This window comes from Gymnogyps californianus, chromosome 15, assembly GCF_018139145.2.
Source record: "Gymnogyps californianus isolate 813 chromosome 15, ASM1813914v2, whole genome shotgun sequence".
Classification (NCBI taxonomy): domain Eukaryota; kingdom Metazoa; phylum Chordata; class Aves; order Accipitriformes; family Cathartidae; genus Gymnogyps; species Gymnogyps californianus.
In genome coordinates this window covers 11,242,191-11,255,515 of record NC_059485.1, presented here as the reverse complement: position 1 = coordinate 11,255,515, position 13,325 = coordinate 11,242,191, and the positions used below count along the sequence as shown (strand labels likewise).

Below are 13,325 nucleotides of genomic sequence, written 5' to 3'. Positions count from 1 at the left end.
TCCTTTAACATATGTTGACACAAGTATCGTTTGAACATGACATTAGAACATGAGACTAGAATATCTTAAGGGTTGATTCATTTTGATGATTTCATAAATCAATTTCAGAAAATAATCTTGGCTGCATCACTTCTAACTTCCTAAATGTCATAATGTAAAATTTGTACATATTTAAATTTATAAAAAGAAACAGACAAACACACACCCCAGAGCTTTAGGAATAAAGCCGTATCCACCAGTTCAGTTACAAAACTTCCTGTACAGTGAGGAAAATAAAACCATACTGGCTTACATGTTCAGACAGCTAGTCAGTTTAAGAACTAAGTCTTTGTTCTACAACTTTATGTGAAGAAAAAAGATTAAAGATGGGGTAAACAAACTGCCTGTACTTCTACTAATCTCCTTCTACAGCAAAGGCTATTTTATCCTGTTCAGCTCAACTCTTAACACCACTGACTGTCCTCCACCTTAATCTTAACTAAAGTTTTTGCTTATGAAAGCCCATATTTATATTTGGAGCAGATTTCCATACCAAAATGAGAGACTAGGCGTACATAGAAAGAGTTCCAGGTTTCTTTGGGGTTTTTTTTCTGACTAGGCATTAATGAAAGCAGGCAAAATAAGTAAGATCACATCAGAACCAACCATTAGTGTTTTCAGAGCTTGCAGAGATTTAAAGATGTTAATCAAATTAAATCATTATTGTTCATTTAACTACTCAAGCCACATCTAGCATAAGGATAACATTAGCTTCTCTGTGGAAAGAGAAGCTAATGTCATACCAGTTGCAATGAACCATAACCTGGGATCCACGAATTCAAATATCATTTTAGAGCAGTCATTTCTAATGTGGCCAGCATATCAGATATGAAGTGCTGTATGCCTCTCTAAACAGATCTTACTGAAATAAAAATAGAAATGAAGAGTTATAGGACTTTCAAAGTTAATTCCATCAATCTAGATACATCAAGGAAGTACTTACTAATTGTCATGGATTCTGGCACAGTGGCTGAAGGCAACATATTGCTTAAAGTATTCACTTGAGCTGGAGGACTGACTTCGACTCTAGTCATAAAAGTACAATATCATCAATAAATGAAAACAAAATCCTGAATTCAAAACTTAAGAAAAAAGCATTCCAGAAACTAGAATTGTCATCATATTCACCCATATTCAATCAACTTATATTTCATTATCCTTTAGTGTATCAGTTGTGAGTCTGACTTAAGAATACACGCAAAAAGATCCAAATCAATAGGCCATGGAGAATACCGTAAAAAGTAACATAAAAACCAACATAAAACCTATTTTCAAAACCAGGAGGCTAAGTCTGCCTGTTATTTGACACGACAACGTGACTTCTTCAAGATAATTAGGAAAAGCTCAATACACGAAACTATGCAAAAAGGGAAGTGTAGGCTTTTGCATTTGTCTTTCCAAACATTTGCAAAAGTAACCTGATGAATAGTTTGTTTTCCAGTACTGAGTAGCTATGCATTAGGTAACAATAAGAAGTCAGCAGCTACAGGGGGAAGATTTTTCTTCTTTTAAGAAAAACATATTTGACACCTACCTATAAGGAAGATCAGATCTTCTTGGAACCAGTTCTACCGCATGAACAATATGTTCATGCCCCTCTCCATTCTCCAAGTTATCTGAAGTAGAATGCACAAGCATTAGCTTTCTTCAGTTAACAGTACTTAAAAAATAAAATAAAATAAAAACAAAACCAGAAGGAAGGTAGTTGCATTTTTAACTAGAAATACTCATCCTTACTAAAGCTTTTAAACACTTTAAATTCTTTCTCCAAGGTTGGCTTCTGCACATTCACCCTGAAAGCCAGCACAATTGTAAAGTCCCTTAGGAACACAGCCATCAGTTTAGAAAAAAATTAGTGTTGCACAATTCCTAAATTATCAGTGTAAAACGTACGTCTAAATTATAACAGTGTTGCAAAGCTATGAAGAGACTTCTTACTGAAGTCATTTTTGCAAGCCCCAGGGGTTTAACCCCCACATGGCATCTAATATTCACTACAAATCTGTTTGTGACTTGCAGGAAAAGAATTTGTGGTTAGTCCCCAGTACATAAAACCTTGCAAAGACACCAGTCCTTTATGCATTCCCAACGGAGCACCATGGCTTTTGTCTGGTTCCTTATGCCTATGTACCAAACATCAGGAATCACACCGATGAGATAGTTTTTAAAAAGCATGGGTAATATGCACCTGTCTACAGATCCACAACTGTCAGGATCAAAATCTACACATCACTGGGCCTGTCATTAAGGTAGTTCAGGTGGAAAGAAACAAAAATCACATTTTATTGATGATTTCTGCATCTCACTATGTAAGGGTTACAAAGTTACCATAAAACAATCCTAAAATCATGAGCTAAAATAGCACAGAATTTAAAAAGCAGGAATTCTAGAAAAAAAAGTTAATGGGAATTAGAGTTATGTCAGAATTACTATGGAGGAGAACGTTCTTTTTTTAAGCTGTAGAGTTTACTGAAGCTCAGTTCCTAAAATGCATACTCCATTTTTGTTCCAAGCAACTGAATTTTGACTCAGGCTTTCTCATCTCTAGGTACATGGAGATATGATACGCCCTGACACGTCCCTGAAGCACTGCAACAGACTAAAACTGAAAGCACTGATATTAAGATACAACACTGTAGATGATGCTGTAATCTATTTCTTGTTATTTATCTGTATTAAGACCTATAAACCAAAATACTGGGTTAAACTATATATTTACAAGAGCTCATTAAGCATGTTTTAGCAAAAACGTTGTCATAATAATAATGAGCTTGCCAGTTACTGGGCTGAACTGCCCTCAGAAAAAGCTAACCCACATTCCCTCTGATATCATTCATCTAGCAAAAGTGTAACTTCCAAAGGCAAGCAAACAACTGCCTAAGGCAGCTTTCAATCTCATCAAATTGTCATTATGGCTGGGGAGAGGGTGACCGTACCCATGTGTATCACTCTCCCTAACTGGCTGACATTTGGGTTGCATGATGGGCCTTTTAGTGAAGACTGCCTGCACACTCTGTCAGTTCAGGACTGTTCAGAAGGGCCCAGTTACAGCATGGAAAGTTGAAATCAGGAAATCAGACAGCAGAATCTGTGTTGCTGTTTCCTATAACTGATGAAGATTCCTTTCACCAGCCCCATGCCGTATTGTTCTGGCTTGCATGCTGGACCATAGGGTTTACCACAAAGACAGAGGGGCAGGAGGAGAACTGAAAATATCTGTATACTGTGCCAGAAGGTATCTGAATGGGCCTGTTGTTGATCATCTCTAGTAGTCTGAGCATTGCCTTCAAAACAGTTCTGAGATGAAGCAAGATGAAACAAAGGTCTTTAGTATCTCCGTAATAAAAGTAAGCCCCTGTTACACTTATTGTTGTCCTCTCTGGCCATCTGTCTCCGTTACTAAGTCTTGGCTTGGTCTCCTGACTTTTGATTTCAGCTACAAACCCCTAGCTCTAGCTCCTGATGCCTTGTGACATCTGACTGGCTACTAACTCCCACAGCTCAACTGCGAGCTCCCATTCCACCACAGCCGCCCCATAAACAGGAACGTTTACTCATATTCCATATTTCAATCTGTTGCAGTCAGCAAACACTTATAAATCTATGGACTTTTTCTAACAGTTTCTGTATAAAATTTAAGACTATACTATGCCACAAACTACATGTTTTCTAAATCCATTCCTTCATAAATTGAAAAATGTGGGAGCACAAGAAAAAAAATGAGAATGTACTTTCTATTTTTTTTGAACCACTGGCATTTCTTAAGAGGTACATCTTAAAATACAGCAGAGGGCAGTACAGTATTATTTTACAATTCACATTATTTTTATCACCAAACTTACAGAACTGAACTACACTTTTTCACAGGCCTTCAATTAATGGTCCATTTAAATTCTTGGCACATATAATGCATATGCAAAAAATACGAAATATTTTATAATTAAAACATTATTTGAATGCCACTGAGAAGTTTTTAAGTGGTCACTGAAATGAGAATACATACCCAAAGTGTTATAAAAGCAATGTTTTATAAACAGCTAGCAAAATATTAGTCGGGGGGTGAGGGAGAGACAGGCAGGGGGTTGGGGGGTGGTAGAAGTTTTTTGGTTTTGGTACCAATACAGATACTAGAAAAGCACCAGGTCTTCTTTTCCGTACTTTTGACCATTTTCATTGCTTGCTTCAATATCTTCTCTAAATGGTCCATATCATTCTTGAAGTGCAGTACCCCAAACTGCATACAATACTGCAGCTGGGGCCACATCAGAGCGAACTGAGCATAAATTTACAAATGACACTTTCATTTATGCATGTCCGTATGAAGTGTGCTTTTACTGCAGAAGCACGGCACTGCTAATTCGCTATCAGCTTGTGACCCACTATAGCGGGTCTCCTGCAGAAAATGACTTGAGGATACTGGCGGATGAAAAATTACATATGAGCCAGCAATTGGTGCTTGCAGCCCAGAAAGCCAATCTTATCCTGGGCTGCATAAAACGAAGCACGGCAAGCAGGTTGAGGGAGGTGATTCTCCCCCTCTATTTCGCTTTCGTGAGACCCCACCTTGAGCACTGTATCCAGCTTTTGGGTCCACAGTACAAGAAAGGCATGGACCTGTTAGAGCGGGTCCAAAGGAGGGCCACAAAAATGATCAGAGGGCTGGAGCACCTCTCCTATGAAGGAAGGTTGAGAGAGTTGGGATTGTTCAGCCTGGAGAAGAGAAGGCTCCAGGGAGACCTTATTGCGGCCTTTCAATATATAAAGACGGCTTATAAGAAAGATGGAGAGAGACTTTTCACCATGGCCTGCAGTGACAGGACAAGGGGCAACGGTTTTAAACTGAAAGAGAGTAGATTTAGATTGGATATAAGGAAGAAAATTTTTTTTACAATGAGGGTGGTGAGACACTGGAATAGGTGCCCAGAGAAGTTGTGGATACCCCATCACTGCAAGTGTTCAAGGTCAGGTTGCTCAGGGCTTTGAGCAACCTGATCTAGTGAAAGATGTCCCTGCCTGTGGCAGGGGGGTTGGACTAGATGATCTTTGAAGATCCCTTCCAACCCAAACCATTCTATGATTCTATGATTCCCATATCCTTTTCCAAAGAAGTATTTCCTAGCCAATCATTCCTCATCCTGTATTTAAACAGGTAACAGCTTCTATTGAACTGCATCCAATATTTGATACTTTCTCCAATCTGTCAAGATTAATTTGAACTCAGATTCTCAAACACACTTGCAGCTTCTTCCAGCTTAGCGATATCTAGAAAACGAATAAGGATATTTTCTATTCAACCATCCTAAACATTAATAAAATAGCATACAAGACCACAGCTTAATCCCAACAAAACTCTGATTTATTTTGACATTGATAAATCCTCCTCAACTAAATATCTACTCAAATGGACAACTCTGATTAAGATCTAGAATAAATTTTAATTGAACCTCCCGTCCCAGTTGTGCAATATCTCCTATGTCCTTACAATCCCATTATTTCTTACCATTGTCCCATGTTAGAAATTCTGTTACAAAGTTTGCTGGAATTCGGTAAATTAAAATACCTACCTGTTTGGGAGTAAGAGCCAATGGAAGTGACAGGAAATAGAACATCTGAGTCATCATTCAGGACCTGCAGAGGAGTCCAACTGCATATCTGAGAATTGCATGTGCCTATTTCATGAGGCCTAGATTTAAAACAAACAAACAAAACAACCTATTTATACAGTCAATATTCACGTTCACAATGCTTATATTTCTTTCAGATACCACTACAAGAAAAATCTTTATTTCAATCTGCCTGCCAATTTCTTTGTTCAGACATACATAAAGTCATTAAAGATCAGACCATTCCAAAGCAGATCAGACAAGCAGTGCTTGCCTCTTTTTCTCCAATGGGATTTCCATGTCAGAAATAAAGAGGGCGTATTAGTATCTAAAATTATTCTTTTTCTCTCAGTTTTGTCTTGTTTAACTATCTACTCTGACGATAACAGGCTTACTCTGTCTAAAATATGTGGTTTTACTATGAAGCCAAAATAGAGTTGATATCATACTAATAATAAGGAAACTTCAAATAGGCCAGAATTATAGCCTCGCTATATCATGCAACAATTTCAACAACTGAGAACTTGAAGAACAAGTCTGAAATCTCAAAATTTTGGTTTTCAGTGGAACTTAGAAGCAAAATACCATCACCACACAGTGGCCCAAATGGTTTAAACAATGGAAAAGGAAAAAAAGGGGGGGGGGGGGGGGGGGGGGGGGGGGGGGGGGGGGGGAGAGGGGGGGGAAAAAAAGGGGGGGGGGGAAGAGAAAACCTATAGTTCAGTTAGTTACATAAATTTGCCAGTATCTGTGAAGGAAGCGGGGAGGGGAGCATGGAAAATTTACCACTGGCTCCTGCAACATTACTTACTTCTCAGAAGCTTCAGTTTCACCTTCTGTGCCTTTATTTCCTAACATTTTTCCATATAACTCATCCTCATCTGCATCTTCATCATCAATACTCTTCACATCTAGTTTCTGGTATTCATACTCTCCATTCATGAATACTGAATTGCTCTTCCACGAATGGTTACTTTCATTCCCGTTCAAATTTTTTCCGAGAGTGCTTTCAGATGAGGGTAATACAAAAACTGAAGATCTGTCTACACTCTCCTCTGAACTCTCTTCTGTAACCAGAGTCTTCGTGGCATCCCCCAAATTTTGCTCATCTTCCTCTTCATCAAATGAGATAATATTTGTCACTCTCTTCTTCTTTTTTCGATCTTTTTTATTTTTCAAATCTAGTAGCAACATAAAGGTTTATATAGTTTAGAAAAGAGAAACAATGTAATATACTTTTTTCTTAAAAGAACTCACGTACTAAATGAGTTTAGTAAAGAAAAAAACACTTAGATCTACAAGGCATTTCATTATCTTTCCACACACATGAGCTTTTAAATCTTTAACTACCATCTTTATTTTATATGCCTTATATAACTCAGATTTTAGAAGATATTTTGGAGGTGCATTCATAACAGTATTCAATTGGAACTGGGAAAAAAGGCTTAACAAACTTATAAAATGAAATTCAAAATAAAAAGTTAGCCTTCCTGTCACTTTCTCCCATGGAATATACTAGTGTATATTGCAGAGTATATCTACACAACAGAGAAAACATGAAACGCTTCGGGGAAGAAAAAATTAAAAAGAACAAACTCAGAACACAAATAAAATCCACAACTTGCAAGCAAATAAAGTTAGTTTCGTCTATATTCTGGAAACTGAGCAGTCAGCTTTCAGAAAGAGAAATTAAACTTGCTCCCTCCCTCAGCTAATTAGCTCTTGGTCTAGAAATACACTGAAATCCTCTCTGATTACATCACATCTATGCTGTGACAGCACGTATTTTTAAATTATTACCCATTCTCACTGATTCTGATGTGCACATGAGGCTAAATGATCTTGCAAAGTTGAAGCACTCTAAGAAATATCAGAAATTTACTCACCAAGACAACTCACATTGGGACTAAACTGTTTTGCTTAATTCAAGTCCAGCTGTTATATATCCACAAAACACATTAACATACTTCTAAGAGTAAGAGGATGTTAAAACCCATTCTGGATGCAAATAGATTCCAGCAAATAACACAGACATTAATGAAAACATCTGACTTGCTCTAACATTCAACATATAATGGCATTTGAACAACTCCAATTTTTTTGGAGTGACACTTTATTGTAATTTGTACATTACATGTACTGTATACACATGTACTGTACATATAATGTACATTATGTTGTAGAGTCATGTGCAGCATATGGTCCATTATTCTGTTATTTCATCTTGCAAGCCTATTCTATACTAACAAAGTTATCCCAAGTCAAGTATCACCTACTATTTTAATCTCATTTAAAGTGCTAAACAACAAAAGCTTTACCACGTTTGTTTTGAAAACCCTGTTTTGAGACAAAGTCTCAAAGTTAGATGCCAATAAAAAATAGATTTTATAGATTTTATCTCAACTTCTATTCCTACCAGATAGCATTCACATCTGGGTTTTTTTCCCTTTTGTCATAACCAAAACAATTTAAAGCCTAAACTCAAACCTTGTTTCTTAATTGAAAAACACATAAATCCCAGATCTTCCTGCAGTTTTGTACCCTTACAAACCAAAACATTCTTTCAGCTCAACTTCTGGAAATAAAGATGATAAAATATTCCTTTGTTATTTTTGGAACTGAAAATGTATAATATCACATCACATTTTGCTTGATTAATTTCAAATTGTAAGAGATTAAGACGTTGGGTCTTTGTTAGTAACTAACATCCTACAAACTGGTTGCAACACTAACACATTTAAAGGTAAAAAGAGCGTATGAGTAAATTTTCATTTGTGCTAATTATCTACTTCATATAGGAATTCAGACTGTAAAGAGGGGTGCTGCTTGAAGAAGATTACAAGCTAAGATTTTTATCTGATATATAACAACAGATATATGGCAGTGTATTTCTGACTGATAAAGTGCCAAAAGAAAACATATTAAAAATGAAAAATCATTACATCAGAAACTGCAAGGCATAATCTTATGAATAAGAAATTGAAATTCAGGTCGCAAGCAAGGCATTTTACTAATAAGATAGTTTAGCATCCCTCTCACAGTGATACAAGAAAGCTAAAAGACACATTTATCATCCAGTATTCATACCAGTATTTCTAAAAAATTTCATACTTTTTATTTCACACTCAACCGGTTTGTATGTGTAGTGCACTTATTTTTAAGGTTTTTGTTCCATAATAGGGCATTAAATTTAATTGAAAAAGTTATTTAAACACACTTGAATCTTTTATAAGTTTCTGAATTACACTAACGTTGCAAAAACACTTACCAGCATTTACATTCTTTGAGAAAACAGGAAGTGGGTCAGTGTCTTGATCAGGTTTTATTAGAATCGAGACAGCAGATGATGCAGTTATCTCTCTAAGAAGGCTGCTAACACCTTGAGTGGATTCTTTCAATAATGAGGTTACATTTTGTGTCGATTCCTTTAACAAATCGGACACAGTGGGTGTGCATTTGCTGTGCCCATTTAAATCCTTATTATCAATGTTGATTGCAAAAAGAATGGAGTTCAGACCTTCAGATAAAAGAAAGGGGAAAAAAAGACCAAAATCCACTATATACTTGATACAAAAGTTATGAAGATAGAACCTAAGGATTAACAAAGTTATGACACGTAAAACATTTTTCCCCCAAAATTTCCCACAGTTCTCCATGCATGAATTCTTATTCTTTCATGTACCATTCATTCTTTTTTAGATGATATTCAAGCTGATGCAATCAGTTCTGAATTTATCTTGACCGCTGTTCAGCTGCGCATTAAATGAGCAGTAAGTACTGTGAACTTGTTTATTTATAATCTTTTATTTAAACCCATTTCACTGCAACTTGAATATTTGTTGGTTCCCATATTCTATTAACAAAAACTCCTGTGAACCCTATCTTGCAGAACGAAGCATGTGACCATGTATCTGAGAAAAGGGGTGTAAAAGGTAATAATACATCACTTCTGTGGTCAAACTCTAGAAAAGTAAATTATCTGTTATCATTCCTTACTCTCTCCTTCCATGTATTTACCTATAATTTGGGTCTTACTATAAAAGTCTATCATTGCTCTTTTCTAGTCAGGAATAACCCATTTTGTTTTCTCTAAATTACGCTAGTTTTTAAAAAAAGGTTAGCCTTGACTGATGAAGAGTTAGAAAATTTATGTGAAAGACTTTTGAACTGTAGGAAGGCCAGATCCAGTGTTTTAACAGTTCATCAATTCATAGCATAAATTGGCATAATACCTTGACTATTGACCCTGAATGTGCATCTGACACATTCTCCACATAAGCAAAGAGTGTGCTAGAGAAGCTCCTCGCAACCAGAAACAGATATAACATCCCAAAATGAAATAGTTTTCCAAGAACTGTAGCATTTAAGAGAAAGTCTTACCAGCTGCCATTGTAGGGATCATACTAGAACGTTCTTCATCCATCATAAAAGACCAGTCTTCATAGAAGACACTGTAATTTGAAAGGAAAACAAGAAAAAAAAAAGAACATGCAGTCCTATATTAACATATATTCCACTTCTAAAAGACATGAAAACTCTGAAAAATAAGTATGAGTACACCAATGGATCAAATTATATGTCACAGTAACTCCCTGAAGCCCTGAAATATATAGAACTGTCTGAACAGTTATCAAAGAGATGCTAAATAGTATTTTATCTTCAGTTTTAGCTCTGCATTTTTTTAATGGGAAAAAAGCCACTCAGGGCAAGGAGGTTCATACTACATTAGCAGTCACAATATTTCTCTACACCTATTGCTATACTGCATATATAAATTTTTAAATAACTATAGTTGACCATAATTATCAAGCCATTTTATAAAATATTAGAATGCATGAATACAAACAAAAAGATCCACTTCATCTTGAGCAACCTGATCGAGTGAAAGATGTCCCTGCCCACGGCAGGCGGGTTGGACTAGACGATCTTTAAAGGTCCCTTCTAACCCAAACCATTCTATTATTCTATGACTCGGTGACCTGCTTCAATATCCAAAACCACATCAATTACCCTGAATAGTGAGAGTCAACTAGGAATTCAGATGTAAGGAAAAAAAAAGTTAACATGAATTTCACTGTGAATACATTAATTTAGTTGTTCTAAACCTCGTTCTTTTTAGTAGTAGGATGCTGTATTTTTACTATCAGCATTCAGTTAACTAAACATAAAAACAGATAGCAAGAAAACTTTCAACCTATATTAAACAATTTTGACAGATTCATTTAAAAGTTTCCAAAACAGATAAGAATTGGGGATGTAAACTGATTCTGTAAATCCCATTTGAATTTGGATAAAATTTAAATCTTAAATATTCTGGAATAAGCCTTTTTAGAAATACGATTTCATGTACAATGCAGAGAGTGCTGATAATCCCGACACTGCGCAAGTACTGCTACAAGCCTGAGAGTAATTAGTGACATAGCAATCCAACGGTTTTCAGATTTTTCTTCCGTTGTTGTTTCATTCCTCTTTATTTGATTTCATATCAAAATATGTCTTGCAAGAAAGCTACAGAGGACTGGAACAGACTAAAAATGAAAAGGAGGTACTAACAAGCTCAGTTCTGGCAATAATCTCATTCAGTACATCCATTAATTGACGCAAATGGAGAGAATGCCTTTCTGCTGAATCCACTGGACTTGATCAAGCTCAACAGTTATTGATAAAAAAGGAAAATACCCCAAATTTTCAAAAAGAAAAGGAGCTGAAGATGTATGAGGAAAAAGGTAGGACTCAGTTAAGTATGAACTTAAGTGCATTTTGCACATCCAAAGTACCTTAGGATTTCACAATGCTTAGGAAGTTATTCTCAGTAACTCTGTAACAAGAAGGTTCACAAACTGGTACAAAACCATTTCCAAGGGATCTGCAGCAGTAGCGACCTATTGCTTGACTGCTGGAGCTTTTCAGTTACAGGATGAGCATGTCCAAAAGGCAACAGGCAATCACCACTGATGAGTTGATAAGATCAAGGCTGCAATTTGTACTATTTTAATGGAATGAGAGGGGCACCTCAAAGCATGGTGTCAAGGTCTCAGTGAGGAAAACTGTTGAAAGAATAGGGAAAGGAGTTAGGAAAGAGGATGGAAATGAAAATGAGGATAGAAGCATATATTCTCACGTGCTAGAATGAAGCCAGTTTCAGGTCACATGTTGATATAGGCAGAAGCCACTATCTTAATGGCTGCCAAAATTTCAAAAATTAACAAAACAAAGTATGATGTTAACTGGCTTCGCTAGCATAGCAATTAATATGGTGTATTATTACAGCTGTGTTTTTTGGTTGGTTGGTTGTTTTTATTAATCTCAGTACTTCATTTCTCAATACATTTCCTGCATTACAAAGATATCAAATACAGTACCTGAGTCGATTCTTATCTGCAAGCAGCATATGAACATATCTTTCCAGGGAATGTTCATTTAATGCACAGCGCAACCAAGCTCGGCCTCTACCAATATCTGTAGTAATTGTCTTCAGAGAGTAAAAGCGCTGCAGTTCATGTTTATTCAGAACTTCTTTCACATAGTACCAAAACACTGGCTCTGAAACAAAAAAAGTAAAAATAATAATAATAATTAAAACCCCCCCCAAAAAATGCTAAGCTCATATCTGAATGCATTTACATGCAATTTTATAAAACAAGCAGGTAATGGTATACAACTTTGAACAGAGGTGAATCATTTACCATCTCCGTATAACTCTCCAGTTAAACAGGTTATTTATTTCTACAGAACTTGAGCTATTTAAGCACTTAGAACTCTTCACTACATTGAAAAAGCCAAACGCACAGATTAAAGGATTCTATCTTACATTTTTAAATAGAATTCACATTTAAAAGCACATTTAAGCTAGTATTTCATCCATAGAACAGGTTCACGTGTTCAGCTGGGAATATATTATGCAAAGGAAAAAAATTATTTAGAATTCCATCTTACGGCTGATGATTGTGAAGTGTTAGAAGCTAGGTCCAAAGGAATGGGTAGCTTCAGAATTTGCAGACATGCAAATGACAAATTCATGATACTTTAAAAAACAAGTGTTACATTTAAAAGGCAACAATACCCCTTTCTACTAAAATACTTTCCTTGCCCTGTCCCCAAATATTGATAAAGAGTTTTTTTGCAGTTGCCTCAGATTTCTCAATTGCAGGTAACAAAAACCTACATCAGTAATTGTAAATGTACAATAAAACACCTAGTATTTTACATATTCCTATTTCTTAACTGAATAAGAACATATTTTAAGGACATATTTATTACAATTCATCTCTTAGCATTTTCTCAGGGTGAAAAGAACAACCAAACATCAGATAATTCATCTGTAAGATTTGAATCATTACTACATGGTATAGTTTGGCAATCATTAGTCATTAATGTTGCATCAAATACATACTGCTTGAAAGTATCGTAAAATATAACATTAACAATAACGTTCATGTGGCTTTGATTTGTTATAAATAGAATTGCTCAAATAACCAGAACGGTTTGAAAGCTGTTAATCTACAGTAACATATTAAGAGACTGAATTTAAGGCAAATAGGACATTTTTAAGAGCAAAGAAATCTGAGAAACCCAAGCATCATAAAAAATTTAAAACACATCAATCTCTCAACGAAGACATGCAGGTACTCCTTTTGACAGTTTAATGAATGTCTTTGTTTAACATTTTTTAAGTTAAGAAAA

General features: G+C 35.8%; 1 protein-coding gene across 1 annotated transcript in view; it reads right to left on the bottom strand.

The window, feature by feature from the left end:
• Positions 1 to 13,325, bottom strand: part of SNX29 (sorting nexin 29) — a 136,593-nt gene that overhangs the window by 107,282 nt on the left and 15,986 nt on the right. The window contains exons 5-11 of the mRNA XM_050905901.1: positions 12,005 to 12,185; positions 10,023 to 10,093; positions 8,911 to 9,159; positions 6,454 to 6,823; positions 5,604 to 5,722; positions 1,574 to 1,655; positions 983 to 1,065 (exon numbers count right to left, since the gene is read on the bottom strand). Coding sequence (XP_050761858.1) covers positions 983 to 1,065; positions 1,574 to 1,655; positions 5,604 to 5,722; positions 6,454 to 6,823; positions 8,911 to 9,159; positions 10,023 to 10,093; positions 12,005 to 12,185 — 1,155 coding nt within the window. The remainder of the gene's footprint in view (positions 1 to 982; positions 1,066 to 1,573; positions 1,656 to 5,603; positions 5,723 to 6,453; positions 6,824 to 8,910; positions 9,160 to 10,022; positions 10,094 to 12,004; positions 12,186 to 13,325) is intronic.